The sequence below is a fragment of the Pieris rapae genome, chromosome 9 (assembly GCF_905147795.1).
Source record: "Pieris rapae chromosome 9, ilPieRapa1.1, whole genome shotgun sequence".
NCBI classification, from domain to species: domain Eukaryota; kingdom Metazoa; phylum Arthropoda; class Insecta; order Lepidoptera; family Pieridae; genus Pieris; species Pieris rapae.
In genome coordinates, this window is record NC_059517.1 from 5,942,670 (window position 1) to 5,969,485 (window position 26,816).

The following is a 26,816-nucleotide window of genomic DNA, read 5'->3' on the forward strand; positions in this document are numbered from 1 at the left end:
AGGAAGCTAAGAACATATACAAATGGTATGTTCAATATGAGGCATTTACATGCCTTGCAATGCATGGCCATGCTACACAACAGAAGATACAAAAGCAATAACAAACATATATTACGATTATAATAACAATATTATCACGCATTTGAAATGTAAATTATTATTACACATCACATTAATACGTGATAAACCTTGTTTTCAGTTTTCAAAACATTGAAATGGGTACATTTAACTAATTATTAACTTTTCCAAGTCACTTCGAATTCAAAACTTGTTTAATTTGCGGCGCAAGAAGTGTCCCTCGTTTGTGCTTAGTCACGAAATCGTTAGGTAACTACGTTTTCCCCGGCTCTATGCCCACTTTTGAAGTTTAGTTTTCAACAAACCTCTTTGTAGACTTCACTTTATTTTTTTCCCAAAATGGCCATCTGGTTTTATTTTATTCTAATTTTATATATACTTAGATAAAAGATATAATAATTAATTGTTTAACATTAATCGTAGTTTGAGAAAAATACATATAATGTGTTGATTTTTAATACATCTCAAAAAAGTTTGTACTTTATATCCAGTATATTAGTCTAAAAATGACCATGATATAAAATTTGACTTACAACTTAATATTTTTCCTGAAACCTTAAAGTATATCACTTATCGTATTAAAAAATGTTTAACTGAAATACGTTCGCAGACGACATCTAAACATATATAAAATTAATATAAAAAACATCGAATAAACACGATTCTTATATCACACTTAATGATATTAGTGAAGTAATGGTATAGAGGAAAGGCCATTATAAAAACAATTTGAAATTTATTTAATATCTTATTATAGATTATATTATAATGATCGCAAAGGTGTCTCAGGTCTGAAGCACTCAGTAATGAGTCTCCACCCTCGGGGCTCTCTGATTAAATATTTTGCCGTTTCGCTTTAATTCTTACAAACACTTTTGAACGATGCTGTAATGAAGTTAAGACTTCTGAAAATAATTGAGGTTGGGAAATTTTATTTACATAAAAATAAATAATTTTACAAGGGTATAATCTGCCTTCAAATAAGATTGATAATGGAATAAAATTTGTGCGATCGTACGACTTTGCATACATAATTTTTTTTTATTAGGTTCTTTTTAGTTGATTCCATATATATTTTGTTAAAAAATCCGAAAATTCCCAAATTCCGAAACTAACATAATTACAATGAATCAATTCCCTTGATTTGGGCATTGTAATTTAGCATGGCGGCTATAAAAATGACTGAAATGTGCTTATTTTTATAATAACTTATACGTTCTAGTAGCTTTTTACATTTTCATGAGTCAGCCGCACATTGTTGACGGCGCTAATCCAATTTACAAGTTTAACGTCAGCAACTTCGGACTTAGTGATTTAAACAACTTGGTCAGAACTTGCAATATTCACGTTCAAGATTAGGGCTAAACACACATTTCTGGACTACAACAAAATGTTTAGTCTGTTTTTTCTCAATTTCCTTTGTTATCCTAGATAATTTCAAGATATTTACCATTGCCAAATTCTATAGTAAAACAATATAGGTAGTTGCCAAAATAACTTTAATATATCGAAAAAAAATTACGAAATCACAATTGTATGGTGTATTAACAGTAGGTGTGGGCGTAGCCTTACCGCATTTATTCTCAAGATGCAGTCTGGGCTTAACCATCTTAGTACTTAAACTTTATTAAATGGAAACTTAACACTTTCCCAGCATAAACATAGCATTTTGGATCATCGTGTTTTTATCTTTACACTAGCTGACCTGGCGAACTTTGTTCCGCCTTAATGGCAATAAATAAGCAGTTTGGGTTTTTTTATTGGAAAAAATACAAAAAAATTAAATACCTACATTAATCATTCATTATTATTTCTGTATTTTAGTACATAGGTTGCTCTTCCCTTAAGTACCTTGTGATACACATTTTTTCATTTTTTGTTTTATTATCAGGCGCAAAAACAAACAACGCTGATGGTCTTCCGACCCGTGAACATGCCACGTATAATTGACCATGGGAAAAACATGAATGTTCTAGATTTAAACCACAAACTTTTAAGGATTGGCCTTGTGATTTGTTGATGGTCATGGCAAATGCAAGACGTATCGGAAATTGAAGTCTTTTAAATTCAAACGGCATATCGGTTGGGATCATCGGGATCCTCGGAATAAGAACTTCCTCACCTTTGAATTTTCCTATCATTATCGTAGCGTAAATTACATTGTTCTTCAATTTTCTAACCACCAAACGCATACCATTATGTAGTTCAGGTCATCTACATCTTTATTCTTTTTCTTCTTTTTTATCAGTAAGCAATGTAACTCTCATGTTTGTTGTCAGCTGCAGTTTCGTCACATAGCGCCATAGATTTGACGATTTGAGGCAAGCGTTTATTTCGTCGACAGCCGTAGATCTTGGAATTACTGGCAGTATTTGGCGGAAATCGCCAGACAGTAAAATCATTGCTCCTCCAAAACATCTCGATTCATTGCGTAAATCTTTTAATGTTCGGTTAAGTGCTTCCAATGCACGTTTATGCGCCATTGTGCATTCGTCCCAGATGATGATTTTCGATGCCGCTAAAACTTTGGCCATTGCTGAGTGTTTTGCAATATTACACGTTGGTTCTCCAATAGTTTGAAGATTTAACGGTAATTTTAATTCTGAATGAGCCGTACGGCATCTTTCTAACAATGTGGCTGCTATTTCAGAAGAAGCAACTGCAACCGCTATGTTGGATCTCGCCCGAACAGTTGCTAAAACTAATGACATGAGGAATGTCTTGCCAGTTCCACCAAGGGCATCTAGGAAATATAAACCACCATTTTCATCATCGTTTGCCTTCATTAAAGTATCATAAACTTCCTTTTGTTGGTATTTCAACAGGGGTACATTCGTTTGAACTACTAAATCTAATTCCTGGTGATCATATTCACGTTCCCGTTCCAATACTCGATTAAATGCGTCATTCGACAACAACAACAAATAGAAACATTCATCATTCTTTGGATGAACTGTATACATACGACAATACCGAGTTTTATAGTTCTCTTCACTGTTTATACGAATGGGCAATAGCACTATCATTATAATTAAATTGTAAATTGTAAAAATAATTAAACGTATTTATTTAATAGAAATATTTTGAATATTGATTTCTTACAAATATCAAATTGTCATATATACGTCATTACATAGCTGTCATTATACGTCAATTACATAGCTATCATTTGCGTTTTATTATTCCAAGTCTGATTCTTATTTATTATACCACTTTTTATAGTGACTGACGTTTCATGTCAAGTCCCACAGGAACGCTGTCGAACGGGATAAAAAGTATCCTATGTCCGTCTCCTGGCTCTAAGCTACCTCCATACCAATTTTCACTCAAATCTGTTCTTTCGTTCTTGAGTTATAAGTGGTGTAACTAACACGACTTTCTTTTATATATATAGATTTACCTTTTTACTGTTGTACGTGGATTTTTATTCGGCATATATATATATATTATTATATATACATATATTATTTTTATTAAGGCAATTTATAGATCGTTTAGTAACGGAAAGGCCCCCGGATTTTTACGGATGAAACGTCACGAAAGTGTGCAGCGTTTTTGTCGAAAAAAAGGGAGAGAGCGATTGGACCGATTTCGATTCGATTCGTTTAGTAGTTACATATTAGAACTTTAGATAGCAATTCTGTCGCTGTGGTAGATAACATTGTCAGAAGGCTCGTTTGCGGCCTTTCAAGAGCTGATACGCTCTTTTCTTGAAGGAATCGAATTTAGTGATTGAGCAACATACATCTAAACTTTTTTATGTTACAAAAATTTGCAGTTTAAACAAAAAATATTTTAACAGCCAAAGTACCTATAGCTTAAGATGAAACTCAATGAAGGTGGGATTATTTAATGGAGCGAGTTTTATTTTTCTCAACTTTATGAGATCGTTTGCGGTCCAGCCTAACAGGGAGGAATTCATAACTCCAGGGCCCTTAATTTTTATATCAATCTAAAATATTACTAGATAAAACTATTCCATAATACGTTAGTTATTATCTGTTAAACCATATCTATATTTTTCTTAACTATACAGATAAGAAAATTATGTATTTACATAGCCTATAAATATTTTTGGAAAAGATTTATTATTATTTTATTAATTTTTAAAGCTCATAAAATTACTGTTATAAATTTTTTTCGGACCATAATACATGTGACATATTCTAAGTGTATTTATATTAATGTGTTTCATCATTTTTTGTCACTAAAATATTGGAATTCTATATTATGGTTTATAAAGTTTTTAACTCAAAAATATATCAATAACTTGCACGAAGAAATGCTTACACACAATTATAATGTTGTTCCGTTTGTCTGCAGTGCCATTATTGAATAAATAAATGAGAATAATAATACACTCCTTATTATTGAATAAATAAATGATAAGTACTAATCGGGAATATAATATTTTTTTTATGGGGCCTTTGAAATACGGGCTCCCATTTCAGGGCTCCAAGGGTTAACCCTTAACTTCATAGATTTACGGCGGCTATAATTCTCAAGAGCTAAGCCTGGGGGCTTCAGCAAGATTGTCTTTTCGATTTAATTCTCAATTGTCCGTTATTTTAATTGAGTTCAACCCTTTAAAGAAATTGTTTGTTTTATTTCTACCGGAAATTACAGTTATGCGCTAGTAGAGAAACAATATTCGTACAATTTTAATTATTTGGTTTAATGTTCTTCAATTAATGAAGGAGTAGTAAAAACACTATAAATTCTATGTACTATAGGTATCTATTTGTGTCTAATTTAATGTCTCTATTGCAAAAATCCTCTCGTAATATTTACACCGAATTTGTTAAACAGCATTAGAATATGATACTATTCTTATTTACTACGTCAAAAAAATTAAATTAACAAGTCTATATAATTAGAATTAATTTACACGAAATTAATATGCGTTAAGTAAACTCTGGAAATGTTTTTTAATACCGTATAAACTAATTAAAAGTTTTAAAAAAAAACAAGAAGATTTTTTCTTTAAAAAAAAGTTACCATTATGGAAACCTAGTAACGTCGGTCTCAGAGAAGGTCACTCTCACTCAAAATCACAGATTGAATCATTGGTGTACATGGACAAGTGTGCCATGTTTTTAATAACATTTTGACGACGTTTTTAGCACCCTGCTGTTTGGCGGCTGCGCTAATCATAAACGTCCCAGACATGCAATTCAATTAGATTGAAGTCAGGACTTAAAATGACCAAAATAAATAACAAATCCATCTTTCTTACGTTTATGCTTCCAAGTTGACAGAACGGTGCGGAGCATTGTCATCCATAAAAATGGAATTTTGGAATGTAAGAAAAAATACTATCAGGCATAACCCAGACATTAAACATGATAATAATACAATATATAGCAATAGCAATCTCTATTGTATCTTAATAATAGAAGTCATTTGCGTATTGTCGGAACGTATTCTTAAAAAGGGATAAGCTTGAAGTTTGCGCGATAAAAAATGTCTCAGTTTAATTTTTTTTTACTATGGAGCTGGTTAATCAAGACTTGAGAGTTGAGAAGAGTTCATGCTCTTCCATATTCTATGATTGGGCATTGTCATACAAAATATATGTTGGATTGTTGGTATTGGTTTGCTTGTCGAGGAAGAACTTCCAGTACCATGGAAGCATGGATCGCTGTAAGTCGTTAATGACTGAATTGTAATTTTGTTTAAAACTGTAGATAATTGCGTCATACTCATTTTTACTATCTTTTTAAATATAACTGTAAATTAAATCCTAAAGCCCCACGACAATTTCTAAAACAAATGCTTTTTACAATTCGTATCTAGCTCATTAATTAAATATATACGACATTACGACGCTCATACATACGATTCATAACTGGGTTAATATCACACGAAAAGAAACTGACTGGGAAATAAATCCTGTGTTGCCATTATATCACAGCAAGCACTCCATATACCACTTGGAGAGCCCTTTAATATAGCAACCCCAGGTTAAGTAAACGGCGCTTGTAAGTGTTACTTAAATATTTAAGATCGTTGCAGTATTAAATTTTGATTCCCCTTAAGATTCAACTATAGTAGTGAGGTTAAAAAAATGAATAAAGGTTGCTTAAAATTTGCTGACTATTTAAATGTATTTTTAATGTAGTGCATATTGACAACGAACGATGAACTTCAACGAAATTTTTTTTTAATAATAATAATAATGTATTTATTTTCTCCCATATAACATTTACAACAATAAATAAGATTACTGAGCAGTGTTTGCCTAGTGGCTTCAGGGTGCGACTATCATACCTGAGGTCGTAGGTTCGATCCCCGGCTGTGCACCAATGGAGTTTCTTTCTATGTGCGCATTTAACATTTGCTCGAACGATGAAGGAAAACATCGTGAGGAAACCGACATGTCTTAGACCCAAAAAGTCGACGACGTGTGTGAGGTACTGGAGGCTGATCACCTACTTGCCTATTAGATTTAAAAATGATCATGAATCAGAAATCTGAGGCCAAGACCTAAAGAGGTTGTAGCGCCACTGATTTATTTATTTAAATAAGATTACGGTAGAGAAGGTATTAGGTTCAAAATTTGCTAAAATATTATCAGCTATTTTTATATTCATCAATTTGATTATCGCTTGACAAATTAAAATTCAAAATCATTTATTCATTTACGTAACACAATATACACTTATGAACGTCAATAAAGAAATACATATTAAATATTTATTACATTTACTTCCGGTTCTCAATTAAAGGGTGCTCCTCCTTACTACACTCCTTTTTAATCACCAAGTTTTTTTTTATTTAGTCGTAATTGATATGAATTAATGAGATAGGTTCACTAAATACATATCCTAATTTTGTTAAATCGGGTCTCTTTTAAAAACTTTTCATAAGGTCCTTTAAGAATATTCTCATTTCTACAAAACTTTAATCAACTTTTCACCGCAAGCACTCAACAAGACCTCAAAATTACACAGATCATAAAACACCCCACCGAACTAGAAGCGACACGCGCAGAGCTCATAATATTTTATAGTCTATAGAAGATAACCACCCATTTATATACAGAAGCCGAGAGCTATAACTCGTAACCGATGTTTGGTTTAAATCTGTCTCTCCCCTTTGATAATTTTCACCTGCGTTGCGCCCCGCGGCGCGCCCTCGCCCAAATTTATGCTTACTGAGATAACATCTTCAAAGAAATTCCGCGGAAGTTAAGATTTAGTTTTCCTGGATGAGACTTCCCGTTTTGTCTGGAGTACTTATAATCGTTTTCATGTTTTTAGAAAGGTTTAAAAAGGGTTAACATAAAATTAGTATAAAGGTATTTACTCGTTAGGTTAGGTTAACTTATACAGTTTAGTAGTTCGATTAGTGAAAAGGTATCCGCAAATTATAATTAATCAGTCCTTTCGGAAAACTTACTGACTCATATTTTGTATAAATATTCTTAATATTCTCTAGTCTTCTTTTTCACTTTTCCTCTTCGAATAAGTTCTCAATAACGGACTCAAACAGTTCAAATAGTTTCTGAGACCATCCAGTAACCATAAATCTGTGTTACAGGATCTACAGTGTCGCTTACAATATTACGATGTAACCGCTTACAAAGATTTACATAATTCATTACCGAGATCGTAAGTTTGCTTCTCGCCATGATTTACTTGTTTGGTTAATGGGTGAGTTACTTTTAGTGACTATCATTAGTGTAACATATGGGAGTAGTTATATTTTTAAATCTAAAGGGTTAGGTAATATTGACATATTTTTAATTAACCTATTAATAAAGTTTCAGTTAACATTCATTAAAGTCAAAACTGAAGCAAAAGGTGTGTAAAAATAAACAGATAAATAACTAAAACAGAAAATACAACTAAGAAAAAAGTATCGAATGGTCTAGAAATTTAATGTATACACAGAGACAATTTGTTATAAAAATAAATAAATAAGAGTAATTTTTACAATTTGCGCGTACACTATGCGCGTGTACACGCACGTTTTTTTACATGAAAACCATTCTTAAATAAAAGCATATAACTCGATTTCCCACGATAAGAATATAAGCAATACAAGCGCAAACTAATAGACTTCAAAACAGGAGTACTTTTCTCTCGTAATCTTGACTTTCAGTATTGTGTTTCAACTTACACAGAAAACCTTGAACATTCACCGAAGTTTAACAATGGATTGTATAGAATAAATATAAACTGAACACAATCTTGCTAAGTTTTCAGAGTTTCTTTTTCCAAGACATTCTTTTGTAGTTGAATAAAAGTGTTCAAAAGAGTATTGAAAGTTCGTGTCATGATGATCCAGTTTTAGCTTATCGCATCACTGAGGATATATTAAAATCGTTCGCGTGGCAATAGTAAAGCGACCCCGTAAGTTCAATAGCGAGTGTGATTTTCAATATATCCAATTTCAATATCAGATTTCGTACTAATTTTTTTAATCGTGTTATGACGAAGTTCCTTATATCTTTTTTTATAAATCTAACAACATTATTTCATGTCCCGTAAATCATATCATATCATAATTGAACATTCGACACATGATGCAGCTACATTTCTACGTCTGTTCCGTGATAAATTTTAAAGAGGCATTTCTAATTTCTTTTGCCGGGAATCGAAGGAAGCTCCTATATATAACACTATTGATACCTATATTAACATAACACTATACTACTACTTTCGCCCCGCACTTCCATGAATAATACATTAAACTTGTGCTAGTTTCAATGCCCAGTGTGCTGTTGTTAATCTTTGTGTAGAACATCGCTTATTATGTTCACTTTATACAATGTTGTTGTGAAGTTGTCCGATATACAACCTACAGACAACGAACGCTATTGTACGTATAAATTAGGGGATGTATAAACCCGACAAAATATACTTTGCTTAAAATAAACGATAACTTTAGCATTAACTTTTAACGTCTCAAAACAGACGTAAATGTTTATTTTTATTTCTCAACATTTTATTACAACGTACTATCCTTAGCTATACTAAAATCATAGAGTAATTCATTATTCATTAAATTTTCATATAAATTTAATTATTTATTATATGTGTATTGTATGGGGTACGTGTGGCAGAGGAGGCCCTTGAAAAATAAGTAGATATATAAATATAAAAAAATAGTGTTCTTTATTTTCTTAATGTATATATAATTGTTTAAGCGGTTAAGTTGACTTTGTTCTATTGCCAGAAATAAAAAGGCTACTTTTTATTTATTATTTTAAATGTGTTATTAAATTCATAGTATTGTCTTTTATTAACAAAACTTTGACACATTTAAAGAAAACACTTTTTAACTGATTAAAGTTATGTATTAGTGTAAGCTTATAATTATTTAAACATAATTTAAATTAAACCGATCACGGTCACGGTGACTGAAGACAAAGGTGTTAAATTTAAAAAAGTATCACAGCTGTAGAAAATGTTGTATTATCTGTATTTATTTCCCCGGAGTTGGTATCGACTAAAAGATGTAGGGCTTCTGCAGAAATTATATTCAGTTCTTAATAGTGTTCGGGTAAATTAATTTTGTTTCCGTCAATATTTGAGCGGTCTAGTAAAATATTTATTTTAAAACTAGAACAAAATAATAAAACATTTTAATGTAGACACATGCAGAGATATGAACCTTGGGTGCTGATACAAAATACAAATAAGCCGCGCATAGCAGAATAGGTGTCAATACAAACCTCGCCTGACCTTATTCCAAAATTCTTTACGAGCGACCCGAACAAATTTGTCGTCGCATCGCACCAACACTTTATCGACACGCACAGGGTTATGTAAATCGCAGTAAGGTAAATGTTGATGCTGATTTTCTTTTATGTGTGATTCGAAAGATTTTATGACGGTATTGGTTTGATAAAATACGAACATATGGAAATTAGTTTTTTGCGCTGAATTACGGCTGTTTGTCATAATAAGCGTTATTATGAACACATTACTGCATAGTTTAATTTAATTTTTTATCGTTTTAGCAACTTATTATTTAAAAGAAAGGAGATAGGCAGCGGTCTATACTAATACATTTTCACCAATTATTAATGCATATTTTTATTTATAATAATTTATTTAATTTATGGACACTGAGTAACAAAAAGTAAGAGTTGTATAGTTTCTCTTGTTAATTTTATGAATATCAATCCATTTTTCGTGATAGCAAATAATAAAATACAATAATTGTATGAAAAAATACTTTTCGTATGCTGAAACCACATTAATTAACAATTCAATATTACTTGTCTCAAATTTTAGAGGAGCTTGCACACAACCTTCACATATCAAAAGCTCACATGTGCACGTTTCATTATTGCCTTAATTTCATGCATGACTGCGTGCGTTGCAACGGCCCAATATTACCGTCAAATTTACTCGAACTTATCAATACGCTTTCAAGGTAAAGTTTTACATCATCTAATACTTTTAATAAGAACACTTGAACACTTTACACCATAATAGAATTACTTTTTTAATTAATTGTAATTACAACATATAAGCTTCGCCAATGAGTCATGCACTTGATGATGATTGAGTTTTTGCCTAATATATTTAAGGGGTTAAGCGCTGTATGCTGAAATACAGGTTCACACCTAGTTCAGCGTCAGACCTGACTAATTTTGTTTATATAATTAGCGCAATTAGATATAAGTTTTTCCTGTAATATAAATTGAGATAAATTATTATTATTATTAAAATAATGTTAGTAACGCGACCAAATTTGAAGTGACAGTTTCAATGTGATTCTATTATACAAAATTTCTATTATTATGAAAAAGAGGCATAAATTTACTGAATAACATGAATAACTGCTTAACTAAAAGCCTAGATAATATGTTACATAGTAATATAATTTTATGATTTCACGTCTATTCTGGGCATTTAAATATCACTATTTTTCAAAAGTATTAGAGAACTGTGGAACAGTAGGCTGCGTTTTACAGTTTAAACTAATTAAGTTTAAAACATTCCCATTTATTTGCAGTTCTATCCATGCTATATAACTAAGAACCATTTATGTAACAAAACAAGCAATTTGTATTTTATTAAAGTTATATACATCAAATAAGGAAGCTTTTAACGAGCGTTATCCTATGAAATCCTTATATCAAAGTTAATTTTTGATGTCGCACAAAATGGTTTCCTTGTACGTTTTTGTGAGAGAAAAAAAGAGAAATTGTGCCGGTAACGAAGCCATTTTACTTGTTGACAGCCATATTTGTTTTTTCCTCAAGGACTGTTTGTCATTTTGTTAGAATATTATAGCACTCCTGAGTGATAATGGAATCTCAGTTATTTTGGGGAGACGACACAACCTGGCTTGTTAGTTGTCAAAACGCGAGCTTTTATATATATATATATATACATTTATCACATTGTAATAATAGTCATTACTCTTATTTGTTACAAATTTTATCGCACTGTTATAAAGATGAAGACTTTTTTGAGTGAAACGAATATCCAGAACTAAAAACTTGGAATTTTGAAAATTCTTTAGTTTATATGATTTCCAGGAATCGGCACAATGCCATTTATAGTGAACAATATCATACAACAGTTATTTTTGTGAACCATTGTGGGTTCAAGCAAATCTTAAATGAGTTAAAGTTTTTAATGAATTTACTATGACAATATTATTATTACATTAGACACCTCCAAAACGAGGCATTTCCCTGTTCTCTGCCACCTCGCACCAGTTGCTGGCTTTCACGTGTAGCAGGTCCTCCTCCAGTCTAACCATGTAAATTATTTAAAAAAAAAAGTATCGACACACCCTTTCTAGATCTTGACCCAAAGTTCTGTATCTATTTCGTGATAATTTATTTTTTCTACCTCCATTAACATTTTGGATCTACAGCACAAGGACGTTATCCTTCATTCTACTAATGTTGAATGCGCACATAGCCAGTTCATTAGTGCATAATAGTGCATAACTGAGTCGCAAGCTGAAATCACTAAGAGCAACAGTGCTTTAACCACTAGATAAATTTTCTATATACTCTAAACTCTAAGCTTCGCCACACAAGCAAACAATGCCTGTATTTATAAATCCCGTTTATCGTTCAAGTTTATCGCCAACTTTTTGAAGCGTTTTCTTTCAGTCCTCCATAACCCAATCAAGTAATTGCGGTACTCGTGCCATGCATGCTAACTTGAAACGTGTCTTGCTTTACAATTCAGTTATTACGTTAATTCAGTACACTTCAATTATCTAGGAATTCCGAATAATGCAGTTTATGATACAGCTATAATTCTGTATTGTCCAATTAATACTCTACTGTGTCTAATTAAATTAGTGACGATACAACCTTTTTCGGCCTAGGTCTCATAGTTCTGTGTTCATTTGTCAATCTAATATTCAAGTAGGTGATCAGCCTCTTGTGCCTGACGCCATCGACTTTTTTGGGTCTAAGGCATGCATACATAAAAGAAAGTCCATAGGCGGGGTTCGAACTTACTACTTTAATGACGGAAGCTACACGCTTAAGCAACTAGGCCAAGTCGTCCAAAACTTTTTTTTGTTATTAAGCTATTGCATAGATTTTATCTCGGGCTTCGATCGCGACAACTGAACCAAGAAATTCCGTAACGAAAATAAACCGAACACACGGTGACGTAATATAGGTGCGGTCAATAGGATTGGAGCGGTACAGAGCGCATACTGCGAACTGATGTAGCGAAAGCGCGGCAGGTACGCGTTAGAGTGAGACAGAATATATAGGCATGTTAATATGAGGCTAGTAGAGTGGTACATTAAATTTATATCAAAGAAAAAAAATACTGCATAAATAAAAATTAACAAATAATTATAATTGCATAAGTTAATAAAAAATGCAATGTAATAGCTTTACCACGGTAGTCCCCGAGTGCAATTTTATTTGAAATTGTATTTGTTTATTTTAATCACACTTTATTTAAAAACATTACGGGTAACATTTGCATAATTTTTAATATAGGTATTCCATTCAATACATAAACCACAGAGCCAGCGCTATATTATGACAGTGCACAATCGGCGCTCCTGTCAGAACAGTGACGTCAGCTTTAGAGCTCTACTCGTCTGAGGGCTTATTGTATCAACTCATCATAGAGTGAATTATAATAGGATTGCGGACATTCAACATTAATTTTAACTCCAGTGACTAAAAAAATGCATAAATGTAATATATAATAATATATAAAGTATGTATATAGGACACGTAATGATTACAACATTAAATATTTTATTCAGTTTAGAATTAAAGATAATGATGTTTATAGACAAACAAACAAACAAAAATATCTTTAATCATATAGGTAAACAGCGACTTCAGAGCGTCAAAAAATTAATTGTGAATTTACATTTACTGCCAGTTCTCAAACCAAGGGCGTAGAATGGAAGAGAAGAACGGGCAATAAACTCTCCGACACTTTTTTTTGACATACGTAACAATAAATATTTTATTTACTTTTGAAAGCTAAGCGTCTTTGAAATTATGTTTACAAAGAGCAGCCCTTACAAAACAATGGCAAAAGGCAAAACGAGGCACAAATTTTACGGCATGCGAGTTGAATTTAAATCAAAGCATCAGTATGTAGGAACAATACGCCCCATAAACTTCATAACAAGACAAGCGTAATTAATTCCTGTCTCATTACACACGCGAATTATGTAACTAATCACTTCGAGTGCTTAACTATTTTAATTATAGTTAGGGGTTGAGACAGATTTTCTTAAGAGCCACTTGTACTGTAATTAATTGTCTAAGTATTTATTTAAGTAAGTAACATTACAATGGCTAAGGAAAGCTTTTATCTCATCCTAATATGGATATTATAATTACCATAATGAGTTCCACATGCAGTAGGAACTGCTCAATTGATTGTAATTTATTTATTTACATTGAACATAAAATAATCATGGGGAGGGAAAATTTACAAAAAAATACAAATTAAGATAAACGCGAGTAAATTTTCGGTCAAAAACTAGCAAATTACATCCACATATAATTTCAATTGACTTGAATTATATAGAAGTCTTAGGGAGCATGAATAATCATGTACTTCTTGTTTCAGGTGAAAGTAATGTTGAGAGTTGGTGCATCTGGCGAAGGACCATTCACAAGTGGTACACAGACCTTTTCACTTGATAAGCGCAAGAAGCAAGTAACACTATGTGAGACAGCACCAGGTACCAGTGCACCGGAGGACCGAAAAGTGGGCGTGGCAGCACCTAAGATGTTTGCTTTTGATGCTATCTTCTCACAAGATGACTCACAGGTATGATATATTCGTGCTTACGCTTAGCAATCTAAAACGTATATTATTTGCTGAGACATTTAAAAATAACACCCTGAGCACAAAACCCACACATATACAGCAAAACATATTACTATTAACACCAAAAATTATACAAATACGCTCACAGAGGGCTGCAAGAGTTTTTCATCACAATTAATCGGTACGTATAACGTTAACGTTAACTATACAATTTTACGTATAGTTTAAACTAAAAAACGAATCAATGATGTAAGAAACATCTACTAAAGTACGATGAAAATGTAAGGTCAATTTGTTATCTGCGACTCAAATCATTTTATCTATAGGCATCTTAATAAAGAGAGTGGTTATTTATCTTACTTGCACAGTTTAAATTAAGTTTCACTCAAAATAATATTTTATTGGCAGCAAAATCATTTATCAGAAATTGTTCAAATTTAATAAACCCTCGCATTATGTATAAGCGTTTTCAATTAGTGATGGGACGAGTTCATTAAAATTTTCCTTCAAAACAATTTAAGCACCTTCATAATGCTTTAAGAGGTGAATCATTCAGTGTTATTAATTGAATAATTATAGCGAAAGTAAAACAGTTTTATTAGTAAATACTTTTATATTTACGTGAAACAAATCTCGTAGCAGATATCGTACGACGTAACTCGTAGACTTCAACTACGGCGTAGCACATAAAAACAACTAGTTTTTACCGGTATTGTTATTAACCGGTCTCCCATAAAAAATATAAAACATCATATTTTTTATCCTTATTATTATTTATTGAAATAAGGAAACAAACCTATTCTATAAAAGTTGTTTTGTAAAGAGAAAGTTAAAGTCCTATGGACTAATATATCAAATTACTGAAAATAAATAATTTGAATATCTTATATATTCTTCGTAATCAAGTTTTATCTGAAGTGGGGTAGGAGATTAATTAAAATAGTGTATTTTAATAATACACGCTACAATCTCGTCTACAATTTTTGGCTAGAACCCAAACCGATGTAAAACTGATATACAGGCATTGTACTATTGTTAAATAAGATTTTATCACAGTTAAACGTTGAATGTATAAAACTAATATACTTTACGATACCTTAAAAGTTTTAAGTCACAATAGTATTAAAATACTAAAAGATAAATAAAATAAATTGTTAATGGGAATCACCCACATAAGTGGGCATTAAAGTATTATTACTAGGATAAATCTAAAATTCTTTAAAAATGTATACCATTAAAAAAAATCACTTTTTTAACAGATTAAAGTTATATTATTGTAAACTTTTAATTATTTAAACATAATTTAAATTTAATCGACGTTTCGTTACATACAGTAAAAAATTCTGTAGAAATTCAAGTCGTAGTAAAACCAACCAATAAACAAACCGAATTGGAATAAGCAATAACAGCTACAAATTAAGCTATAGTAAGTGGCTAATGCGGCGGCTAGGATTATTTGGATTATGGCGTATTAATGGCTGTGCGCGCCTAGCTCAATTGTGAAACATGTGTCTGCAATGAATGCTATTAGATATATACACCTTATCGAGTGAGGACAATTGTTATTAAAACTTTAATTTATTATGTTTAAAGAACTTTATTTGTCATTTCAAAAAAATATTTTATTTACATGAGAAACTTAATATTAATATGTATATATACGAGCGAGATACACGTCGCCATTAGCCGTCTTAATTTTAGTCAACTGTGTTCACTCTAACATGCATTACTGCCTTTTTGAATTTGTAAAACACACTAATATTCCAAATTTTAGATGGTAATTGATTAAACAATTGAACACCCTCATACTTAATAGACTTCTTCAAATAGTTTGTACGCGGCTTCAGCAAGAAAGATAACTCGCTCGACGAGTATTGTGTGTAGATGTGTTTTTGATATTTTAAATGACAAGCTACTATGGAGAGAGTTATTATACTGGACTGTTCTCCCAAACGTGCCTTATTGTGAGTTCGAATCCTGTGAACTAATGGAGTTTTACTCCTACATATGTACCTATTAGTTATGACCTCGTTGATTCTAATATTATGAACGCTCACACATAAATATATCACTTTTTAGCTAACTAAGTTTTGGCCTCCTAAATAGATATTTGCTAACTGTATTTAACTGTTTTCGATAAAATAATCGTACAGTAAAAACAGTTATCATAATTATTATATTTTCTTAATTATAATTTACAAAAAAACCTGTAACAGAACGGTTATGGTACAATATGTTCTGTTCAAAGGTTGATATTTGCCCAACACAATTATAAAACAATAAATGTATCATGAAAGACGTCTACAAAATGCATGCTAACATTTTAGTTATTCAGTGGATTCTGAATAGCAATACCAAACGCCAGACCTTTTAACAATTTAAACATGAAATTCGTAGGGAATTTTTATGTTGAAATTCGGAAACTCAGCGACAACGCCATGATAACGGAGCAACTTTGGAAAAATTTATACGAAATTGTTATAAGTTTTAAATATTATAAGTTGATAAAATTATTCAGATACGACTTTAAGCTTTGAAGTGCCGGATACTTTTGTTCTTTGAATAAAGTTAGAAAGATAGGAGATATATTTTCGAAATACACCATAATGCCGCAGTGTATTTAAGATTTATTTTCTTCTTTTTATTCGGTACGCTCTTGACAGAGCGGTCATGATCGCTATGTGGTAATAGAAGGCGCAGATGTGATGCGCTTCACGACGTTCCGCCATTGTTGCCTATTGGAGGTCATCCTGCTGTACTGATTCAGTGATTCTCCTACTGCAGACTTAATCTGATCAGTCCAACGTGTAGGTGACCTGCCGCGCGGTCTTGTGCCATCCACCTTCCCATGGACGACGAGGCGTTCTATGGACTGATCACCATGCCGAGATAGCTACGTGTCCGAAGAATGTAAGGATGCGAGATTGTACTGTTGAAAATAGACGCTGCTTAATACCGAGTTCTTGAAGTATCGTTTACGTTTTTACGAAACTCGTATACGATACCCCAAGCATTCTTCTCCAGCAAAGAAAAGCAAGATTAATTGGTATACAAAACAATAATAAATAACTACTGATGGCAAAATATTATTAAAATCATATCAAATATATAAATTTAAATATCAAAACTCCTTACGTTATCACAATCTTTCGTTTATTTATTTCGACCATTTATTTAAATATATTTAATTATCTTTCTAATATCATTTAAATTTATGATACTCGCATTAACAAAGACATATAAATAAGAAGTCCATACTATCGTATCACAAATATAGATTTAGAAGGAAAAAAATCAATTTCTAAAACCGATTTTAGCGTAAGCACAAAAATCGTACACTTTCCACATCAATCGTACCTCGAAAGTTACACGAATATCATTAGCGTTTGTGTTTATTGAAAAACAGTGTGAGTGGAAGCACTTATTAAAGATTCCTTTTGTGGAAAAGGGTGGAAGGGATCGTAGACGGGAATATTCGATGAGTCCCTCCCATGGTGCCTTTGGCACTCTATAATGTTTCGACTTTGTTTTAGGCGTGTTCTGTACAGTTTCGTTCCTTTAATGGCGAAGTTTGCATAAATAGAGACCAGGTACAATAGTTATAAAGATAATAACGTGTTTGATGAAACTTTAAATTTATATATTATATGTTTATATAAATAATAGTCTATAAGTATATTATAACATCAAATATGTTTTATGTAATTTAGTAGGATTGTTCTTGTCTGTTGTAATAAAAATTATGTACAATTAGTATGCAAATATTTATATTTATATTATATATATACCACTGTTAAATGTTGCATTGGAAAATAAATATTCCATGTCCTATAAAGCGAGGCTTGCTTTAATTTCTCGTAAATGAACTGTTTATAACCCAAAATCATATAGTTAGTATTGTGTACGTTAATAAAATAAAAAATAACAGTTGAAAATTTACGAGAAGTTTTTCCCCTGTCGTGGTTTAATAAAATCGCCAGTGATTAGTTAAACCCTTATTGGATAAATGTGAAAAATGTACCGCAATGCACTGCATAAGCCTATAAGCCACCTAACAGAGCACATGATGTATGGCAGGATATATGTTAACATATCTATAACTTCATCTTATATGACGGGGATCAAATCTGAGTATCAGAAATGATACACTGCTTGTTTTGATATAATTTAAAGACATTTTAGTATTTAAGTTAAATTCGTGATGTAAAACCGGGAATTCCTAAGTTCGGTTTGCGGTAAAACAATATATTATATAATAGCCGTATAAAGCTAAATGTAGGGATTTTGATATTTAATCGATCTATCTTTATTTAAATATGAATAAACCTATAAGACCTTACGGAGGCATTTAGCCTATTTTATATCTCGTTATTTTGAGTAAATCATTAATGTACATAATTTTATTCAGTAATGTAAACAGCAATAAAATAAATGCTTAATATGCATTCCACACACGTCTTTGTACGTTGCACTTAATTAAACTAATGAATGAGCATAACTTTCATTACGATCATTATATTACGTAGATATAAACTTCGTCACGGAAATATTTAATAGAGTGCTATCTCGGTAATATGTTGTAATATAACACAGGCTTCAATGTTTATATAATTAGTAACTACCCACAAGATATGCTTGTAAGTCACGAAATCCCTATTAAATTAGTTTATCAAATTCTACAAACATAGCTTTTAAGACATTATTATAACTAACCCTTTCATTAATGCAAATCTGCATCGACAGACAAATAAAGAATGTATTATTTTCGCACTTTTTAAGTCGAGCACTAATCTGTCTTTTTTCATCACAGCGTAAACACAATTTGACAGAAAAATCACATACTTCAAATACTCAATTAAGTGTTTTTTGTTACAGATTGAAATAAGTTCAAGTGCATTAACCGACGTCATTCACGCGGTTATTAACGGGACGGATGGTTGCCTCTTCTGCTTCGGACATGCAGGATTAGGTGGGTATCAAATCCAAACAAACAAACAAAATATATTTATTCATCTAGGTAGACAAGTACACTGAAGTATGAACGTCAAAAAAGTTAAATTAATTGTAAATTTACATTTACTACCAGTTCGCAAGTCAAAGGCGTAGAGCGGGCAAGAACAACACTTAACATTAAATACATAAGGTGCTCTAACCGTCGCTGAGATAACTCAAATACTAATAAATAATAAAACAAAAGAAAGAATAACTTTCTTCCAAATCTACTGAACTGTTTTCGTGGACATTTCAATGGACGGATACATTTCACACAATCACGAAGCCATCAAAATCCTTTACTTATAATCTAATTTGCAGAACAGTTTTTAATACTTTTCAATAAGTTTAAGCACAAAACATTATGACTTTTACCTGCTAACCAAAGCTCTTATTTATCAAACTTTCAATTAAACCGGGGTTCCCCATTTCCATGCAAATGCTTCGCGGAAACTTGCGCGCCCGTGGTCTAATAAATACTGCAAGTACCAAAACTGAATATTTTAACTTACTTGTACCTAATTTAGAACTTACCAACTTTTACACTAAAGATTCTAGGAGCTAAGATTGTGATATTACAGGAAGTTTCAAGCCATTGTTTAAATGCAATATGCACTTTGTGGAAGGCGAATCTGTTTTAGCTAGGAGAATTGATTTTTCAATTTCGTCATACATTTGAAGACCATCATTAAATAGACAATATTGTCGTTTTGATTTAAAAAAAACATACTAAATGTGTTTGTATTTTTATTATTTATAATAATTAAATTAAATATTATTTATTCAGCAAAATATGCATTGATATTCCATATTTTAACTGTTGTTCCATTTTATAACTTTTGATATTTTTATATCTGATGAAACCGCATAGTCTAAAACCGTACCGCGAACAGTTTACATAAACCGCAAAGCAAATATTCCGCGCGAAAATCCCATAACTCCGTGATATTTGTTCAAAATTAAACTTGGAAATAATTAAAACGAGGTCCTAATTATTCACTCGGCGGGACGACAATCCCGAAAATAAGCAGCCACATCGCACAACTTTCGCAGCAACTCAATTAACATATAGAACCGTAATCCCTCACGATGTCTTCTGCGCTCATTGTTTTCTATTGATTACAATAAGCTGGTTGTAATTTTATACAAGTCTGTACTTTTTAGAACGATGTACAAAAATTTATAACAGCATTATTATAGTCTAAGATCTGGGATTAGAAAAATATACCCTCATCTGTTATTTAGATGAAACAATTTTGTATAAGCTGATTTCAATATCATGAACTTATAAAAACAACCTCTGCCATCATAAGCCTGCTGTAATATTAATAGTAATTAATTAATTAACAACTAATTTATTTTTAATTTTTACTTTCTCATGTTAGTTACATGTAGTAATAAGTAGTTAATAATTGCCTAGCCGGCGTTTAAACATAAGTTTAGTGTTTGACATATAACAGTGCTATCACAGTTATATATCTTTTTAATCTATTATTCAACTTATAGCAAACGAAACTAATGTTGGTATAATTAAAATCTAATCTTTCATGTGGTTAACACTGCGCGACTTCGATAAGTCCTTACAGTAAGAAAAGCTTACAAAGAGTAGTAATTAAAATAAGTAGTACTTTAATAACAGCCAACGTCGTTTACTTATGTAACTATTTTTTATAAGTATACATGCGGCTACTCATACCAGAGTTCGGATTTTTCCTTATAATATTTATCAATTGTTCTAGGCAAATCGTATACAATGTTGGGGCGACCGGACGCCGCGTCATCCCTTGGAGTCATCCCTTGTGCCATTTCCTGGCTGTTCAGGGGGATTGCTGAACAACGACACAAGTGCGGGACGAGATTCTCTGTTCGCGTATCCGCTGTAGAGCTATGCACAAACACGAATCAAATTCGAGATTTGTTGGCCCCTTACCATAACGGTAAGTTTGATTTACGAATTACTTTTATACAGCATGTTGAAGTTCGAGTAATGTTATACCATTACCTAAATTATGTACCTTTGTTATAAGACTGATTTTGCAAGTATAATATTTCAAATTGTTATGATTAAAATATATGACCAGAGCAGTGTTGGCCTAGTGGCTTCAGCGTGGAGGATCATGAAACAGATTCAGAAATCTGAGGCCAAGACCTAAAGAGGTTGTAGCGCCACTGATTTATTTATTTTTATGATTAAATCTAATACATTAATATTTATCATCATTATCAATGTTTATACAGCCCCTCGTGGGACTTAGCCTCCTCAATTAGACTTCGCCATCGCGATGTAACTAGTGCTTCCCGCACTTATTTGCACAAAGTATTATAATAAATTCACGTAAAACTACTTGCATGTACAGGACTCGGTAGACCCTAATCCAGTTTTAGTTACTATACATTCAAATAGAACTGAATTCCATCATATTGATGTTTTTTATATCTTCAACAGACACGGAACAATCACCAGGCGTATACCTTCGTGACGACCCGCTGTTTGGAACCCATTTACAAAATCAGTCTGAGTTAAGGGTGCACAGCGCTGAGAAAGCAGCTTTCTACCTAGATGCAGCTCTCCAAACCCGCGGTGCGAGAGAAGAGGGAAAAGACAGCCATCTACTATACACTCTTCATGTTTACCAGTACAGTGTTGGCGGCAAAGGCGCAGGTAGTATTTAATGAAATAATATAAATATTTTTTCATGTACATAACATAAAATACCAATTTTTTTATCGTATCTTAATACCGCCCAGCATATCTTTTTTAAAATATAAATTTTCTTGAGATTTTAGTTTTATTTAGAGATCTCAATGTTTTTTATACATTTTTTCTGCGTTTAATAGAAAAGATTACTACGGTTGGAATCTTAACCAAATGCATGTGTTTGGTAGTTCATTTGAACTTAAAATGTTTAACTAATTTTGATATACTTCAGTAAAGTGGGAATAAGGATCCTGTAGACTACGTTAGATATTATAGAGTTTGTTCATAGAATCTAAAGCTGCAGAGTACAATTTCAAAGACTATGTAATATTTTACGCAAGGAAAAAGGATTTTCTGTAATACCTATTTTTATTTATTTACAGTTGCCGGAGGACGAAGCCGATTACATCTAATCGACTTAGGAAACTCAGAACGCGGAAAAACTAACGGAGGGATACCATTATCTGGCTTAGGAAATATACTACTAGCAATTTTCAATGGCCAACGACATTTGCCCTATCGAGACCACAATCTAACCCACGTCTTAAAGGAATGTCTTGGTTCCTTGACTTGCCACACAGCTATGATAGTACATGTTTCCCCAAATGTACAAAGTTACACCGATACGTTGACAACATTGCAGTTAGCATCCCGAGTACATCGTCTCCGTCGTAGAAAAATTAAATATCCTTCAAATAATAATGCTGGCTCTGGTGGCAGTTCTGGCGAGGATGCATCTAAGCCAAGCAGTAGTGAACCTGACCCATCAAGCAGTGATCTATCAGCAGATACAGTAATATATGTGGGCCCATTAGACGATGCAACCGATGGAGAGCATCCACCTGTCTATATACCTCATATAAGCTCGGGAGATATCAAAAGTTCCCTTAGCAAAACGTTAAGAGGTTCGATCATAGATCAAAAGCACAAATCTGCCTTATCAAAAGTTGTAGAAGAGAAAAGTCCTATACATAAACTGTATGCAACTCCCAAATCTTCTCCGCTAAAATCTGCTTTACCACCTGCTTATACACCGAAGTCGTCACCTTTGCATACAGCTATACCAAAAGCTGTACCCATAAAAAAAGCAATGCCAAAACATGCAGAAGATGGTAAAAATACAAGTGACGAACAATGGATCGATGGACCTAGAATATCTAAATCTAAACTAGTAGAGGCTCGCCATAATATTATTAAAGAAACTCAAGGAAATAAGAAAGAAACTTGGATAGATGGACCTATGCAAGAATCAAAATTGCCATTACAATTTGAATCAGTACCAATACCACCAAACACTAATTCTGTGTCACTTCAACTCGGAATACTAAACTCTTATACGGGTGAAAATATTGGATATGGTTATATGGACAACCATAAAAAAAACATGATAAGAAAGTGGGTTGAAAATCAAACTTGTCAAATACAAAAATCTCGACATAACTCCCCTAGTCATAAACCACAACAACCTTTCAAAGACACAAGTTCAAAATTACCTGAAGAAAGCGAAGCTACACATAAAATGGAAGCAACTAAAGATTCAAGGCGTATTCATGTAGAAGAGTCTACTATTAGAACCGGGCTAAAAGCAGGCTCAAAATCAATAGCCATAGAAGAAGAAAACTTTGGTCCACCTGATGCAAGTACATCATCTAAAAAAGTATCTGGCCAAAACAAATCAATAACTAAAAGCGAAGTTGACGAAGATGATGATAGTGAAGAACTAGCAGAAATACCTCCCGCTTTACCCTTAATACAACCGAGTAGCCTAAGTAGTAGAGAAGTATCAATGGAAAGTTTAGATAGTAAATATAAAGAAAGAATGAGAATGGGTGATGAAATTGTATCCAATCACAGTAGAGATATCGATCATCGTGGAATGAGTAAAGGCCCGGATGAAGATGAGGATGAAATACTAGAAATAATTGAAGTTGAAGAACCTTTAGAGCCTGTTCCTATGCAAGATTGCTGTCTTCAAGTAACAGAAGAAGATATTGCATTTTGTATGGGGCTTACTAACTTCGAAGGTGATGATGATGAAGACCATCCACTTAGAATTTTAAGTCAAGAAAATCTAACAGTAGCCTCAACATTTACTGACACACTGTCTTTATATAGTGAAGTTGAACGCCAAATTAGAAATGAGGCTTATCTAAGGCAAACTATGGAGTTTTATGCTCAAACTTTTGGTGAAAATCCAGATATAAATCCTAATGAAAGTTTGCCTACGTCTAGATCAAGAATAGATGATCTCATCGAATTAACAGAAATGTATGGTCCTAGAAAATTATCAGATGGAAATAGTTTTGCAGCAACGAGAATAGCACCTCAGTTTCAGTCTATGTCCTTATGTAATGTTAGAGATACGGATGATTACCACGGAGATGGATCTGTGTATAGTGAGCCAGCGTACAGACCAAGTGATAAAATTTGTGATAGTTGTAAACGAACAATGTCGAGACCGGGTAGTGTTGTTGGTGAATGCGAAGTATATCAAAATTTAGAAATAGCACATAATGACTGCTATGGCCCATTTGAAAGATATAGAGGTAATGATATCACTGATGCTCGAATAGCCTCACTAAGGCATCCAGATGGTGCCTCTGATCCTAATCTTCGGGAAGAAAATCGAATACCAGGAAATGGTGCTCCTTCCAGTACTTTTCGGGAATTAAAATCAAATTTGCATTTGGAGGTTAAACCTCCTGCGGTTACGGTCGAACCGCGTTCTGAGAAGGGGGACAAGGGCGTGGCTAGAGTGATAGCTAGTTCCAAACAAGACGGTTACGATAGTGGTCACGAATCAACTCCGAGAACAGGCAAGCACAGTCCAGCCGGAACATCAAGAAGAGCTGAATCGGGGTACGATTCAGTTCCTAGAGACTCTGACGCGTCATCTTTAGACTCATACCCAACACGAAGAGCTGCCGTGGCGAGAGCACACGCAAAGAAACATACCACAGCTAAGTATAAACAACACAGCGATCGATCGTTTTGCTCTTGGCTTAGAAATCCTTTTACATGTAAATATGCTGACACCGATCCAGAAATCAGTGACTTTTAACGTTCTCGGCGCCTATTTCTCTCCTAAAACTTATATCACTAAGCTACGTTACCGAATTTAATCTGGAGACTGCTTTTGTACTCTAGATATACGCGTATTTATACGACTATAAAAGCTTTGCGGTGAATGTATAATGTTACCATTGTATTTTTGTAAACCTTGAAGCTTTTAGCTCTGCTCCGAAAAATATTTTAGGACTACCTTAGTGAAACTGCCACGTTGGCAAAATGTATATATCTAACTATGTTACACAACGAATACTAAACGGCTCTATAGTACTGCTCATTTTGTACTTTTATAATATTTCTACTTTCTCTGTTATATTTTCTACTGTTAAAGCCTTTTGACATTGTAAATAGATCTAGAGTCTTCCTTAGTCTTCCGTAAATCAGGAGACACGACTTTTCTATACAATATTTAACATTTTTTCCAATCACTTAATAATTTTCATTGGTCTTATGATTATAGTGTTAGTAATCATTAATGAAAAATGTTTTATAGGATCTATGGCCTTAGAATAAGGATGCTTAATACGTTTTTAAGTGAATGGATTGAATGTTGTTATGTTTTAGTGATAAGACTGTTGTCATGGCCATATTGTAGCTTTAATAACGGCTCGTCCGACTGTACATAACAATTGCAATCACTACGGCTTTATGAAATGTTAAACTTAGTTACTGCTTAACGTCAATGTTCTGTTAATTGTATTCATTATAAATATTATATATCGTAAATTCTACTATACGTTCGTATTAGTTCGAAATAAACTGTTCTATGAACATGAGCGTCTCGTTTTATTAAAACCTCTCGGTATACAGCTGGTATATAAATACGGTATACGATACCGATTAACAATTTCGAAAAATATTATTCAGTAAGGGCCGCTTACTAAACCAGCTTATTTCTATATCTCTATTACATCTATTTCAAAGTAAGCACATTCTGTCTTATTCGGCAGCTCATGTCTAAGCGCCGTGGTCAACAAGGAAGCATCAGGAGGTCATTATCCGTTTCCACCGGTTTCTACCCAGCACAGTAACAATTTATTCATTTATTGCATAAGCAAACCTACAATAATACAAATGTTTGTGTATCTCAAACAGTGCCGAAGACACGTAGCAAATGCTACGGGCCCCGAGAATTTTTGGGCCCCGCGCTCCAACGTAACCGAATATAATAATACCCGTAACCGTAATAAAAAATATTAATTTACATAGCAATGTAATATATCTTGCTCACTTACACTTAAAAATATAAAACTCAATTTCGTCACGTTTAATAGTAAAAATAAATATTATGTATTTTACAAACTTTGTTGAATATAGTTAAACTTTCAATAAAGACTTATTTCAAGCTGTTGATTTGCTTTACTTAATATTGAAAATATTACTATCTCTAAATTTATCGATAGTAAATCCAAATAAATATTTGTGACGGTTTGTTTTATTTTATTTTTACATTTAGGTAAAAAAACAGAAAACAGATTGATTACATACATTTGAAAATCTGATATCCAATTATATCTGTACACAGCAATTACACTTAATATCAACCAAACAACATACACATATTAAACTGAATGACAAAAAAAAAAATATATATATATATACATACATTAATTAATTCAAATTAGTAATTAAAGTTGCAAGTATTCACCATGAGATTTATTTAATACCCTAAACTTGAAAAGGGCCCCGTGATAGAATTTGTTACAGGCCCCGCGTTGGCTTAATTCGGC

The 26,816-nt window shown here is 32.6% G+C and overlaps 1 protein-coding gene across 2 annotated transcripts in view; it reads left to right on the top strand.

Moving 5' to 3' along the window:
• Positions 1–25,862, top strand: part of LOC110996284 (kinesin-like protein CG14535) — a 194,721-nt gene extending 168,859 nt beyond the window's left edge. For both annotated transcript variants that reach the window (XM_045629420.1, XM_022263880.2), the window contains exons 4-8: positions 14,124–14,327; positions 19,203–19,296; positions 21,059–21,256; positions 21,766–21,981; positions 22,401–25,862. In XM_045629420.1, coding sequence (XP_045485376.1) covers positions 14,124–14,327; positions 19,203–19,296; positions 21,059–21,256; positions 21,766–21,981; positions 22,401–25,078 — 3,390 coding nt within the window. In that variant the 3' untranslated portion in view covers positions 25,079–25,862. The remainder of the gene's footprint in view (positions 1–14,123; positions 14,328–19,202; positions 19,297–21,058; positions 21,257–21,765; positions 21,982–22,400) is intronic.
• The last annotated feature ends 954 nt before the right edge of the window (positions 25,863–26,816 follow it).